Source organism: Protopterus annectens, chromosome 10.part0 (assembly GCF_019279795.1).
Source record: "Protopterus annectens isolate FY-2018-M chromosome 10.part0, PAN1.0, whole genome shotgun sequence".
NCBI classification, from domain to species: domain Eukaryota; kingdom Metazoa; phylum Chordata; order Ceratodontiformes; family Protopteridae; genus Protopterus; species Protopterus annectens.
In genome coordinates this window covers 856,373,505-856,387,650 of record NC_056744.1, presented here as the reverse complement: position 1 = coordinate 856,387,650, position 14,146 = coordinate 856,373,505, and the positions used below count along the sequence as shown (strand labels likewise).

Genomic DNA, 14,146 nt, shown 5'->3' with positions numbered 1-14,146 from the left:
CCAAAAGCGTAAGTGTCTTTAGGAGGGTCTGTCTATTTTAATGTGATAATATGCATCCTGAAGATCTATGTAGCACATCCAATCATCCTTGTGTAAAAATGGCAGAATGGACTGGACCATGACCATTTGGAACTTTGACTTTTTCATGTACTGATTTAGTTTGCTTAGGTTCAAAATTGGTCTCAGGTCCCCTATCTTTTTGGGCACTAAAATGAAACGTGAGTAAGTTTCAAATCCTGTTTGGTCTGGTGGGATCTCCTGGATGACTCTTTTGTCTAACAGATTTTGAATTTCTTGTGCTGCAGCCTTCCTCTGACTGGGTGGAATGTTGGGAAGCTTCCTTCTTTTGTAGATTGGGGCTGGAAAAATGGTATTATATGGATATTATTTTTAGCATCCAGGTATGTTTTGTTATAGCAGACCAGGCAACTGGGTGCAAGGATAAGCATCTTCCAACTGCTTCCAGAGGTGAGCAGTTGGGCAGCACTTCAGGAGTGCTGGAAGGGTCTAGCCAGGAAGGAATCACGTGAACCCTGATTTTGCAGACCTCCTCTACCTGGAGGGTGGCATCTTCCATTTATACTGCCTTCTCTGACTTTGAAGGAGTTGTTTCCACACAAATCCTGGAAAGGTCCCTGAGATTTATGGAACCACATTTTCTTGCCACCTCTCTGATTTCTAGAGAAAGTTCACTGAGGAGTAGAAAATTTGATTTCCACAGCAGAAGGGATGTTTTCTTCTTGTTCACAATACTGGTAAACATTTCTTTCACAGATGGACCAAACAAAGGTGTTTCATCAAAGGGAGTATTGATGAGAGATGCCTTGAAACACTCCGCAAAGTTGCATAGCTACATCCAAGCATGTCTCCTTATGGCAATGCCTTAACTGGCTGCCTGTAAGGCACCTTCTGCTGGGTGAGAGATCGACCTCATGGACATGTTGGAAATTGACAAAACGGGCCAGCTGAGAAGATGATCTTTTGAAATCCAGTGCAGACATGGACTCAGAGAGAGAATTTGACAGTTCTTTGGTCAAATCTCTCTGTAGCCTTGTAAATTATACCAAATATTTAAGGGATCTCAGAGTGAAGGTCACTAAGGCAAAACCTAACTTTCCAAATATGTGCATTACCTTAGACTCTCTGATTGGCAGATGTGCGGAAAAGCTCAGTTCTGCTAGCTCTTTTTTAGTGGCTGCTGCCACCAACATTGCATGTACAGGGACTCATCTGCTTGGGGGGGGGGGGGTCACTCAAGACATAGATGGGCCAGAAAAAAAGCCTCCAGAAATACTGATTCCTCTGGAGAAGGATTATCAGAAGACCAGCCACCTTTTTGTTTAAGGATCTCTAATATGTCTCCAAAGGAGAAGTTATCAGGTGGTGATCTGGGGGACCATTCTCCTTCCTTGAAATCAGTATCTTCAGTGAGAGCTACCAACAGGGAAATCTGTGTGCCTCCTCTTGCATGTTCTTTTCCAATGAAACTCTTTGGTGGGATGTTCAAGGGAGGTGCCAGAAGAGACAGGGAGTTCCTCCATGGGAACCAACTGGAAGCTAGATGGAACCGGCTGAACTTGTGAATAGGTCTGATGGACTCAGAACTCTGAACCGAGGAGGGAATAAGGGGTAGATCTGAGGGGAACAAGACTGGATCTCTAGAAGGAGAAAAAATCCCTTTTCACAACCTCAAAGGTAAATGGACCCAGAGAAGCCATAGCCACATGCACAGGAGCTGAGTGTTCCAGTACAGGTAGGTCATGACTCTAACCCAATCTATGCCTGGAAAAGGGAACTGAACCCAAGCTGTCCAGCTCTGAGGTTCCAAGGGGCAGGGATGGATCCCAAAACATCATAGTAGATCCTTGCCCCATGGATCCAATGCCAAATCTTTGGCTCCGGAAATCATTCCAATCCAAAGGCATAGGAGCAGAACTTGTCAGAAATGCTGTCGGAGTTGAGGAAGTAATTCTGTTTGGATCTGACTCCAGAACTCTCAGAACTGTTAGCTCCTGGGGTTCCAAAACCAAAGGACAAATCAGAGAAGGAGCTAAGACTGTGTGAATAGTGGCCTGAAGGCTCACGGATGCAATAGAGGAGGGAGCTGAGATAAACACAGGCTGGATATGAGCTCTAAGGATCTTTTGCATCATTCAATCCACTTCCAATTTGGAAAGATGTCTGGAGGACCTGATGGATGATGTGGTAGACCGAGGTCTGGAGTGCTTTTTGGCAGTCTGCATGAAAGAAGAATGGAGCTTAGTGCAGATAGGATCCAAGAGCAACTTGGATGAATGAGCACTAGGAGTGTATGATGTACTAGGCTTAGGAACCAAAGATTTTGGATCTGTTACCTGAGTTGTAGGACTTGTTGATATGGTAATCGGATCTGATGGTTTAGGATCTGAAGGTTTAGGATCAGAAGTGCGCATTTTCGGGTCCGAAGAAGTTGGATCAAATAGTTTTGAAACTTTAGAAGGCAGTTCTGAAGAGGTCCTGGGAGACTTCAGGGGTGAATGCTTCCTATGCTTCGAAGGAGCTTTAGTAATCTTACTGGGGGTTTGATCCCTTGAAGAAGATGTAGGTGAGGGAGGAAGTAAACTCTTAAGAATAAGCTTACTCTATCTGTCAGCTAAGTATCTTGAAATGAAAGCTGCACATGTTGAGCATTTTTGTGTTTAAATGAGCTGCTCCTAAACAATATACACACTCTTTATGGGCATCCTAGTTAGGGATTTTGCATTTTTTAAAACCTCTCAGCTTGTCAGCCAAGACAGTACAAATGAAAAAATAAAAATGTGAAAAATAAGAACAGAATTTTTTTTTAGAAAAATTACCAACAGTGGTAACTAAGAATTAATAAAACAAAAACCGACCAACTCCACGAAAGTTAAACCGTTTAATTGATTCCAAACAACATGAAGTAAATACACTTAGCGCTTTCACCCAATCACAATGTTGGGCATCATGCCCAACATTGTGATTGGGTGAAAGTGCTAAGTATATTTACTTCATGTTGTTTGGAATCAATTAAATGATGCCCAACATTGTGATTGGGTGAAAGCGCTAAGTGTATTTACTTCATGTTGTTTGGAATCAATTAAATGATTTAACTTTTGTGGAGCTGGTCGGTTTTTGTTTTATTAGTTCTTTTTGTTTTTTTCATCATCAATGGGTTAACTAACAATTAACCTGTTAAAAAGGGTAGGAAGGACAGAAAAAAGTACAGAAAGACAAGATACCAATGACGGTAAAAGTAAGAAATTACTATAAAAATAGTATAAAGACCCCTGATGTAGAAAAAAAAAAACTAAGAGGGGGATTATAATATAGTAAAGAAGGAAAATCTAATAACCACAACAAAAGGGAGAAAATAGTGCCAGCAAAAGTAAACAAAGAATCCGAGGAAGCAGGCACTAAAGGACCACCAACGGACCAAGTCATGGAAGTTCATGTTTAATAAAACCAAAGAGGCAGTAACAATCACATGACAAACACATAAATGCTTAACAGATCACCATGTTTTTATTCATAAGACTTCATCAGATGTAATGCATGTATTGAAGCACATCCCCATTTTATAGCCAATCTAACTACCCAAGCCACCAATAAATTACCAAAATCAATTAAGACATTAAAAATGTGTAAATCTATTCAATTCAAACATAATCAGTTATTGTTTAAAACTACAGCTATTGTGGATTTGTTTGGTTGTATTCCACATGAGCAAGGTTTAGTTTGGTTTGAGGAAGCACTCAACATGTTTGTAATTTAACCCATAGTGACTTTTGTGTTAGTTTGGAATGCATGGATATAGTTTTGAAGAATAATTTTATATTTTTCGAAGGTGAATTTTTTCAGTAGCTTAGTGGTGTAGCTATGGGGGCTAGGTGGGCCCCATTGTATACTAATATTTTCTTAATGGTTTGGGAGTATAAATATATTTTTAACTCCCAGTACAAAGATTGTTGGATATTATATAAGCAATTTTTGGATTATATAGTTATTTTTTGGGTTGAATCAGAAGCAAGATTTATTGAATTTTTTAATTATATTTCTGGCAACACTATTTTCTTACACTTCACTTACAATATTGACTGAGAGAAGGTGAATTATCTGGATGTAACTTTGTTTAAACATGATGGAGCTTACAGGTCAAAAGTCTACAGGAAAAAGACTTATTCTAACTCATTTCTTTACTACACCAGAGCACACACCCACATTATAAAAAAAAAGAGTATTATTAAAGGGCAATATGTTAGAATAAGTAGAATGGCCTCTAATAATTATGATATTGAATGTGTGACATTTTGAAGAATATGTTTATGGCCCGAGGTTTATTTATTTATTTATTTATTATTTATTGACATCTGTTGACCGGGAACGTCCACTGGGTCAGTAACCTATTTATAGTGGAGGCCTGGGGAGAAAAAAATTACTACAGAAGTACGCAAACTTAACAAAGATAATAAAGTATATGTTACATATGTTAAATGCAGAGATATGTTACAGGACAATTCAAATTTTAAATTAAAGAAAAATATTTTGCACGGCAATGTACAAAACAGAAAAAGTTACTTATATAAATACAGACATATACTGCAGTTGGTTCTCGGTTTACATTTGTGAAAGAAAATTGTGCATTAATGATTGACAGGAATCCCATTATTATTCAAATATCTAGTATGAAATATGATATTTTCCATATGTAAAGTAAGGGACAGGTTTACGATGGTTTGTTAATTTTGCAGGTACAAGAGTGGTTATTTAGGTAGTGGCTTTTTAGTGCTGATTTAGAGGTTTTTAAACAGTCAATTTGAGTTATGTGGGAGGGTGAGGAATTCCAGAGTTTAGCAATGCCATGGGAGTATAGTCTTTGTCCAGCTCTTTTGTTAAGTTTGGTTACATTTAAAAGCATTTTGCTGGAGGATCTGAGAATTTGTGTTGCAGTATAAATATGTAGGATGGAGCAGAGAGTTGGACAGGAGTTGGGTTTAAAAATAAGTTTATGGGCTAGTGTTAGTTGCGTATACTTGAGATGGTTAGAAAATTCGAGCCAGTTCAATTCTGAGATTACTTGGCAATGGTGTGAATGGCTAGGCTTTCTTGAGGCAAATTTAGCTATTTTATAACAACAGGATTGCAGTTTATTGCTAAGGGATGAGTGAAGGTCAGTAAAAATATTACTGCCATATAGAAGGGAAGGGATAAGTAGGGTACTGGCCAATTTAGTTTTGGTGTGGTTGTGTAGGCAGAGTTTACAACGGTAGAGCTTCCCTAGTTTGAAGTGAGTTTTCTTTATTGTGTTGTGACTATGTGGCTTAAAGGTGAGTTTATCGTCAATTGTTATGCCTAATAATTTTGCTGTACTCACAACTTCAGTTTCAGTATTATCTTGAGAAATTATTCTGAAATGAATATCTGGTGGTTTTGTGGAGAAAAGTAATAGTTTGGGGTTTAACAGCAATTGTATATTATTTAGCCAGACTTCTATTATTGTGAATGCATTTTTGGTAACTGTAAGGAAGTTTGTGAAATTATTGGAAATCGATATGATTGTAGAATCACCGACGTATTGGATGAGACTACCTTGTTGAGAAGCTTTGTGAAGATTGTTGATGAAGGTATTAAAGAGTAAGGACCCTAGAATGGATCCTTGTGGGGCTCCTATATTATTTGCCTGATAATCAAATTGTTCATTGAGCTATCTGGCTGATTGTTCCCTATTGTTTAGGTAAGAGGAAAACCAAGTGAGAGATGTGGGGGAACATCCTAGTTTTGATAGTTAGTTTAGCAGTTTAGTATGGGATACTGTATCAAAAGCTTTAGATAGATCTATTAAGATTACTGCAGTAGGGTGACCAGCATCAGTAGCTTTGTTAACAGTATCAGTGAAAGAAAGAAAGAAGGGCTGTGATCGTGCTGTGATCAGGACTGAAACCATGTTAGGTAGGGGGCAAGAAGATTATTGTCAGGTATTTAACAAATTGAATCTGTACAGATTTTTCTAATATTTTTGATAATGGAGAGAGTATAGAGATAAGGCAATAGAGAGGTCATGGGAATTTCCACCTTTATGTAATGGAGTAACAATAGATTTTTTCCACATGTGGGGGACATAACATTCTGAGCTAGAGCAATTTTTAGGCGTGCTAACTGGATATACGATTGCTTTTGCTGCACGTTGTAGGTACACGGGGGGGGGGTAGATTATCACTAGAGAGAAAGCAGGGTTTTAGTTTGGATGAACTGGGTGTTGAAATCATGGGCAATTTGTTGTGGATTCTTATCAAGTGAAGAGGAAGGATTTTGTAAGGTGCCGGGATTAAGTAAGAGTGGAGACAGATTTCCAGAACTTTTTAGGGTTGTTATGTAAGGTGGACAGCTTAGAGGAAAAGTAGTTTTTTTTATCTTGTATGACTAGATTTTTGGCCTTATTTTGAAGTTCCTTGTAGTTAAGTTCATTTGTTTTGTTTTATTTTTTTTGCCATTGTTTCCAAGCGTAGTCTCTATGTATGAGTTTTGTTTGGTCTGTTTAGTTAGCCAAGGGGCTTGGTTAACTTTTGTTCATTTGGTACGTATAGTGGGTAGACTATTAAGAGTTTCCAGAAAGAGTTTGTTAAAGTAGTTAACAGCATCATCTAAAGGAAGAGTTTTTACTGGGACCCAGTTTTGAGCTTTCAAATTGCTTATGAATATGTTCGGTATACCTTCATATGTGCGTGATGCACTTGGGCGATCCTACTAAGGTCAAAAGGAGGTGTCCAGAGTTGCACAATATCAAACTAAAACTGTCCGAATGTTCAATGAGCGAATGCACATTGGCATTTGCTCATTGCAGATTCGGCATTTTGGGTGCAGATTGCACTATAGCGGGGATCGGGACATGAACCCTTTCCCCACTGTAGTGCAATCTTGGAGTTAGTATATTAAAGTAGGGGGGTGCAGGGGGGCTTGCCCCCCCGCATTATGATGGGTATTCGCAGTTGTAGTTCGAAAATCAGCAAATCTGCTTTTCGATATGCTGATTTTTGCACTACGGTGACTTTCGAAGTTTAAATTTTGCACTTTAGAGTCGCACAACAGCACAATCATAATTTTGGTTTCCGCTTATAGGAAGGTATGCCATTTGATCTGGTCAAAGTGGGTGAGTTTCCTAGAAATTTTGTAAGTGTGTGTTTTAACTGTTTGGGAATGAGTATAATGGGTATATGCTGGAGGTTGGTCACTTAGTGTGTTAGGTATTGTGCCTGAGTTTGAGTAATTCTGAGTGTGGGATACTAGTACCCAGTCTAAGGTAGACTTTGAGTGAGTGGACAGACCTTGAGTAGGAGTTGTGATAAGCTGTGTGAAGCTATGCAGATTTATACAATTGGCTAGAGAGTTGGAAGTTAGGGTTTGCCAATTAATGTTGGTGTCTCCTAGGATAATGGTTTCCTGTGAAATATTTTGATTTATCCAGGATAAGAGGTCTTCTAGAATTGGAATATTGTGACCTGGGGGAATGTTGAGTACGGCAATATTTAGACGTTTATTATTGTTAATATGGAGTGATGTAAGTAAAAATTCAATGTTGTAGAAAGAAGGGATTGGTTTGGGGTAGGTTGTAATAGTTAAGGAGTTTTGATATATTAATGCAATGCCCCCACCCTTTTTGTGTAGTCTTTCTGAGCGAATGATGTTATACCCTGGTGGAAGAATTTCAGTATCAGCAATATGTGGTTTCAGTCATGTCTGGGTTACTGCTACAATGTCTGGGGTGTAGGTAGATAGTCAGGCATGGAACTCAGTAATTTTGCTACAAATGCTGCATGTGTTTATTGTTATTAGATGAATATGTTGATTATTTGGGGCTAGGATGTGTATAGGAGGGCTATGTGGACAAGGATTTGGATGAACGTCTCCACATTGTGTTAAGGTGAGGAGGAGATGGATAACAGTATATGGGTGGTGTTTTTTGAGAGGGGTTTTGGGAGATATAAAAGACATAATTTTAATTTGGAATTGGTAGGGGATAGTTTTATTTTGCCTGTATTTTGGATACAGATTATGAATAAAGAGGATGAGATGTTAGAGTAACTAGCTAATTTATTGTGCAATGGTACGGCTTGAGTGCAGGATGTCGGGGTGCTATGTATAAGGTGGTGTGTATGGTGGTAGCTTGGAGTAGTATGACTAGAAAAGCAGTGTAGATGATAAACAGAGGTGAGAGTGTTAACCTTCTGATAGCATTGTTAGAGGAAGTAATTGTGGAATAGATACTGGGGTTGGCGAAAATGGGAGTAGAGAGAGGGGGTGGAGTGTTGGGATAATTAATTTGTGTCTTGTGAGTTACTGGTGTAGAAAGTAGAGGGAGGGGTTGGAGGAAAGTATAAATGTAATGAAAGAGGTGGGGTGTGTGGGAATGGGGATAGGGTAGAGGAGCAGAGTGAGCCTGGAGCGAAGCAGAGAGGAGGCCGAACGGAGCAGGTTGTGGCAGCCTTCAGAAAGCCATAAAAAACAAAGAAAGCTAAAAAAACTATCTCCAAAATGTAGATTTAAATTACAGCTAAGGAGATTGCTTTTAGCAACAGACAAAGCTAATAGCTTATTGAATTTTAGTAAATACAAGACTGTAAATCTTCTGGTTTGGGCACAACACTAAGTAACTATAATGGGTGTCTGTTATCTTTTCTTATGTTGCTATTATGGAAAGAGATAATGAAATGTACAGGGGTGAGGACAGAGAGATATAAAACTGGGGCTAACAGTGTACAGAAATTGGTTCCATGTATCAGACAGCAATATCAGGGCTAGAGACAGGCAAAAAAAACTGCTTGCAGAATGCAGGAGTACATTGCCAGAGAACAAGAGTGGCAGGTAGGAACATAAACAAGGAGAGGGTATACAGAGTTTTTTTTTTTTGCGGCGTGCTTCCAGGAATAGATGGTTAATACATTACAAAGAAGAAAGAAAGAAATAATGAGCAGAACATACAAAGATGTAATTCTTTGAGCTGTAGAGTGTGCCCAAAAAGTGGTTAGAGAGCCCGGTCACCTTACATGCAAATCTTACAGAAGGATGCAAGCCTTAATGCAGGATAGTGTGTATGTGGTCTTCTAGGTAGCACAGCATAAATGATGTAACTCTCTGAGCTGTAGAGGGTCACCCGAAAAGTGGCTAGAGAGCTTGGTCACTTTACTTGCAATTCTTACAGCAGGATGCAAGACTTAATGCAGTATAGAGTGTTTGTGGTCTTCTAGGTGGCAGGGCATAAATTATGTAATTCTTTGAGCTGTAGAGGGTCACCTGAAAAGCAGTTAGAGAGCTTGGTCACTTTACATGCAATTCTTACAGCAGGTTGCAAGACTTAATGCAGGATATTGTGTTTGTGGTCTTCTAGGTGGCAGGGCATAAGTGAGAGCATGCTGTTGATAGGAACACTCCATTCATATAGAAAAGTATAGATTCAAAGAAGTTATCGTGTGAATTTGATTGATGAGGTTTATAGAGAGGTTGTTAAGGGTCATAATAACAGATTTAGCCCCATTCTTGGTATTGATCCATCTGACGAGGATTACATTCCAGACAGGGGCAATCTAGATGAGGGGCCTGTTAGAGGTGAAAGGTATGGACATGTGTTTGTAACCGAGTTAAATGGGTTGCAGATGTCATTAAAAATATTATGGAACATGAATGGCAGAAATTTGCCAGTTTATCTGAATTAAGGGGCATCTTTGATATACCTTTTAAGTGTACTTTTAGGAGGGGTTTTAATATTAAACTATTGTTGCAACGCAATCACAGGAGTACTACGAATCAAAATAAATTGGGCACATTTAAATGTGGTTCTTGCCTACAATGTGCTTATATTTAGAACATTGAAGCAATTATGATGGAGGCTAGCTATAGGTGCTCAGTTGCTAGAGCTCATAATGCATGTGATTCTATTGTGGTGGCCTATATTGTGATGTGTAATAAGTGTACAGCATTTTATGTAGGTAAGACTGAAAGAAAATTAAGAAAAAGGATATATGAGCATATGTATGATGTATGCTATAGTAATCTGATAAGTGCTTTGAATAAACATATCCTAAACTGTCTAACAGCCAAGTTCTTATTTTTTGTCTTCGAGGAAATTCCTATTGATGCCAGGGGTGATTTATAGGATACTAAAATAGAACATAGGGAGGTTTATTGGCAAATTATTTTGGAAGCCAGTAAGCCTCCTGGACTCAATGATAATGTGTCCCTTGCCCCTGTTTTGAAGTTATAGGCAGCTAGATTGTGATATTAAGTGTGCTCATTTTGTATTTGTAAATATTTATATTTTAAATAAATTTGTTATACATTGTATACATTTATACAAAATTTATAAGTAATGGTTGAATGATTTTATATTTTTATTCATATTATTTATGGAGTGATTTATTTAGTATTTCCTTATATTTAGTCATTTTATGAAGTTTTATATTAGTAACTGAAAGGCAATATTATACATGATCTGTAGATGGTGCTTTGGCCTTACTGAGTGTGCCAGTTGTTTTTGAACTCCAAGAAATTTAATTTGTGTAATATATATATATATATATATATATATATATATATATATATATATATATATATATATATATATATATATATATATATATATATATATATAGCATCTAAAGTTCACATAACATCGAAGCTCAGAACATTGAGACCATAACATATAAAACCCATAACATCTAAAACTCATAACATTGAATTTCATAACATTGAAACTTTGCATCATAATGTCAAAACCTACAAATCACATGTAAATAACATCTCCTCCACCTAAAACAACACCAAAGTAGTAAGCACACTTTGTACTACGTTTCTGCAGGGCCCCCCCCCCTCTTAAACTGAATACACAAACTCTGAGATTGCACTACAGTGAGGGAAAAATTAATTTCCTAACCCCACCGTAGTGCAATCTCAGAGTTGGTATATTGAATTTATGAAGGGGGGGGGGTGCAGGGAAGCTTGCCTCATGATTCTTGCTTAAAGCTTCATGTGAACACTTGACAAATATGCCTTTTTAAAACATAGACCACCTGTGCTTAATATTCATTGGTCCTCAACTTTGTAAAATTTGGTAACAGTACACGCTATCTCAAAGACATCCTTGCAAAGACTCGTACCCAGCCTGAGAAGGCGAAAATGTACTGTTGATTAATCTGGTTCCCACTTGAGCAGCCAAGTGCTCTGGATTGTGCAGAACACTCTGCATTTAACATTGACTTAGCCCACTGTTCCGCTGTTTCACATTGAACAGTGCTTGCTCCGCTTTCCCATTTTTGATTGGCTTGAATAACGCAATTACAGTTAGTCGGCATTGTGGTATACAAGCCAATCAAGTCAATGCTCCTATAGTAAAGAGAGTTACTGAGGATGCAGAGAATTCAGCCATTTGCATTCCACTGCTAGTTTCCGTGCCACTGTAATGCCTTCAAAAAAAGGTATTGCAGGACACGGAGAGTGAGAGTGATCATTGTTGTGAAGGCATAATGTTGCAGGATGCATAGGGAATAAGGACAAGATTGCCTCCTGTTCAGATGGCCAAGACTGGTTATTTCTTTACGAGATTTTTTGCAGGACAAGCCACACCTCCATGCAATGCAAATGACTTATTTTACCTTTGTTGCTGCAAATAAAAACTCCATGTTTTATAAAATTGTATTTTTTTTTATTTCTTGTTTGTTTCTTTTGTCATTTTAGTCATACTCGTGTGTTTTAATACACGCATATTTTTCTGCTGTGTTTGGATAAATGTTAAAAAATGTATCCTTTTCTGAAAACACCAGGCTATTTGCAATTTTGAAGGATTATTTTTGCATACTTCCAGGCAAGGCTCAGGTACCAAAATCATGGCAGTTCTGCATAAACAGACAGGTGGTATAACAAGATCTGCAACTTTCAAATATTCAGTAAGACAAAACCAAGCACCAGGATATGCAGAAAACATTAAATGAATGGGAGGGGATTTTTCCATAGAAATATGAATTTTATCACAAAGGTTTATTATATTGTTGCTGTATTGACCATATTTTGTGGTAGTTTCAATTTGGACAAAATCAATTATTTTTTTACATGATACTAACAGCCAGGTAACCCCATTTCACATAGAAGCTCAGGTGCCTGTTAAAGTTGACACAGGCAGGAGAGGAATAATAACGCTTATGTCTGCTTGCATCTGTACTGGGCAAGGGATGGGGGCGGGTGTGTGCTCATGGGTACACTCTCCATAGAAGAATTCTTTGTGGAGACTAGGGATCATCTGGAGGTACTTGAATGCAAGGAGGAGAGCATGGTCAACTGATTACATCACACAGAAGTGTGGCATGCATAACAAAGGTCCATTCTATGACAATCTATTGGGCATGAAAAAGCATGTGCAGGTGTTAGGGCTAAGCAGAACCACCCCTTGTGGCTGTTTGACTGACTGCATCCCTTGGTTAGCACTACCTTAGTGATGGCCAACAAGTGGGCCAGTTGACTAAGAGAATTTGATACTCAATAGGGGCAACAAAGTAAAAAAGTAATACTTAGGGAGTTTCAGTTTGTCTGCAGTACATGTGGAGAGAACATTCTTTACTGACAGTGCTGTTGCTAGGCTGCTGACCTTTGCTGGAACTATAACTCTGGATTTTTTGTTCCTGCCTGATTATTTCACAGAATGTATATTAATTTACATTCTCTTATTCTGTTGATCACTCAAGGTAATAGTGGAAATATTTTAAGTGTTTCTTATTAATTCTGGATTTGTTTGTGATTCTGCTCAGATTTGTCAAGGTTCCACGGAAGTGGTGTGTTTTTCCACAGTGTGAAAATAGGATGTTCCACATTTTGATTGTTTGTCACACATTGCTAGGGTCTGTGTTCCACATTGGCCTCTTAAGAGGTTGAGACCTATGGTTTCCCACAGATACCTGACACAATTCACTAATTTTCAAACACAAGCAGCATAACATCTCTTAACTCCTTCAGCATTTACTTTGCCTTCAAGGGTCAGTACAAAACAGAGAGAATGCAGTTGTAAGACATTTGAAATATAAAGCTACTACTTATGTGAAACTATATCTTGCATAATTATGCATCTGTTTTTCATTTTCTTTTGACATAAACATATTCTAACCATTTTATTTGACTCATTTGTGAGGAAACTACAAATTAATATGCATTTTTGTGAAGAATAAACATGAGACATAGTAACCTTCCATAACAGTCCTCCCAGTGACACTGTAAGTGTCATCCACAATTATATTTTGATTATTTTTAATTTGGTAAAATATGCTATGGCATTGTAATATTCATTAACTTCAGTAATTTGTTCATCATTAAATGATTTTATAAGTGGCATTGTGCATGTAGGTGAGATGAGTCTATTGTATAAACCCGAAAGCTCAAAATATCGAATACATCTGCATCGACACATAAAGGGGGGCTTGCCCCCTTCCAAAGTATGTTAATTTAATTTTATTTAGTTAGTTTGAGCTTACCTGCATGCGCTGTTGGTTGACGAAATACATTCTGTGTTTTCATTTTCGCCTATTACGTATTTCGCTGTTTTTGTACATCGACCTTTATGTGTCGATGTAGATGCAGTTGCTATTTAGAGCTTTTGCGTTTATAACATAGACCTGGTGAGATTAAACATTTTGTAATCACAGCCTTTAGAACAGAAAATATTAAAATGACAAAGAATAATAACAATTATTGTAATGATACCTTGTAATATACTAGTTCCCAGGTTACCAAATGCACTGCCCAACCATCTAAAAAGTGCCCACTGTTTAGCTTTACTGTCTGGATCCTTAGCTCTTTGCTCCATGAAACTGGCTAACTTTTATTGTTCACTGTGATAGTCACTAATAAAGGAGCAACAACAGTGTCCTGTTAGGGCACATGACCCCCCCCCCCCCACACACACACACACACACACACACACACACACACTGGCAGCTAGCATTACATCAAGTGTCAGCTGATTTTGTAATACCACAGTTTGGATTTCAGTCATTTTTTTGATTTTCTATTCTGATGTGATGTGAAGTATGGTTTGCTACCTCCTGAAGTATTTGAGCAAGCATGGTGATTTCAAGCATTGTCTTTTGCACTCCATACCCAGGAGTAAAGACTG

General features: G+C 38.0%; 1 protein-coding gene across 1 annotated transcript in view; it reads right to left on the bottom strand.

Moving 5' to 3' along the window:
• The window catches only part of LOC122814215 (probable ATP-dependent DNA helicase HFM1), an 880,891-nt gene extending 867,343 nt beyond the window's left edge, over nucleotides 1–13,548 (bottom strand). Inside the window, exon 1 of the mRNA XM_044086816.1 lies at nucleotides 13,506–13,548. Coding sequence (XP_043942751.1) covers nucleotides 13,506–13,548 — 43 coding nt within the window. The remainder of the gene's footprint in view (nucleotides 1–13,505) is intronic.
• Nucleotides 13,549–14,146: the final 598 nt, after the last annotated feature.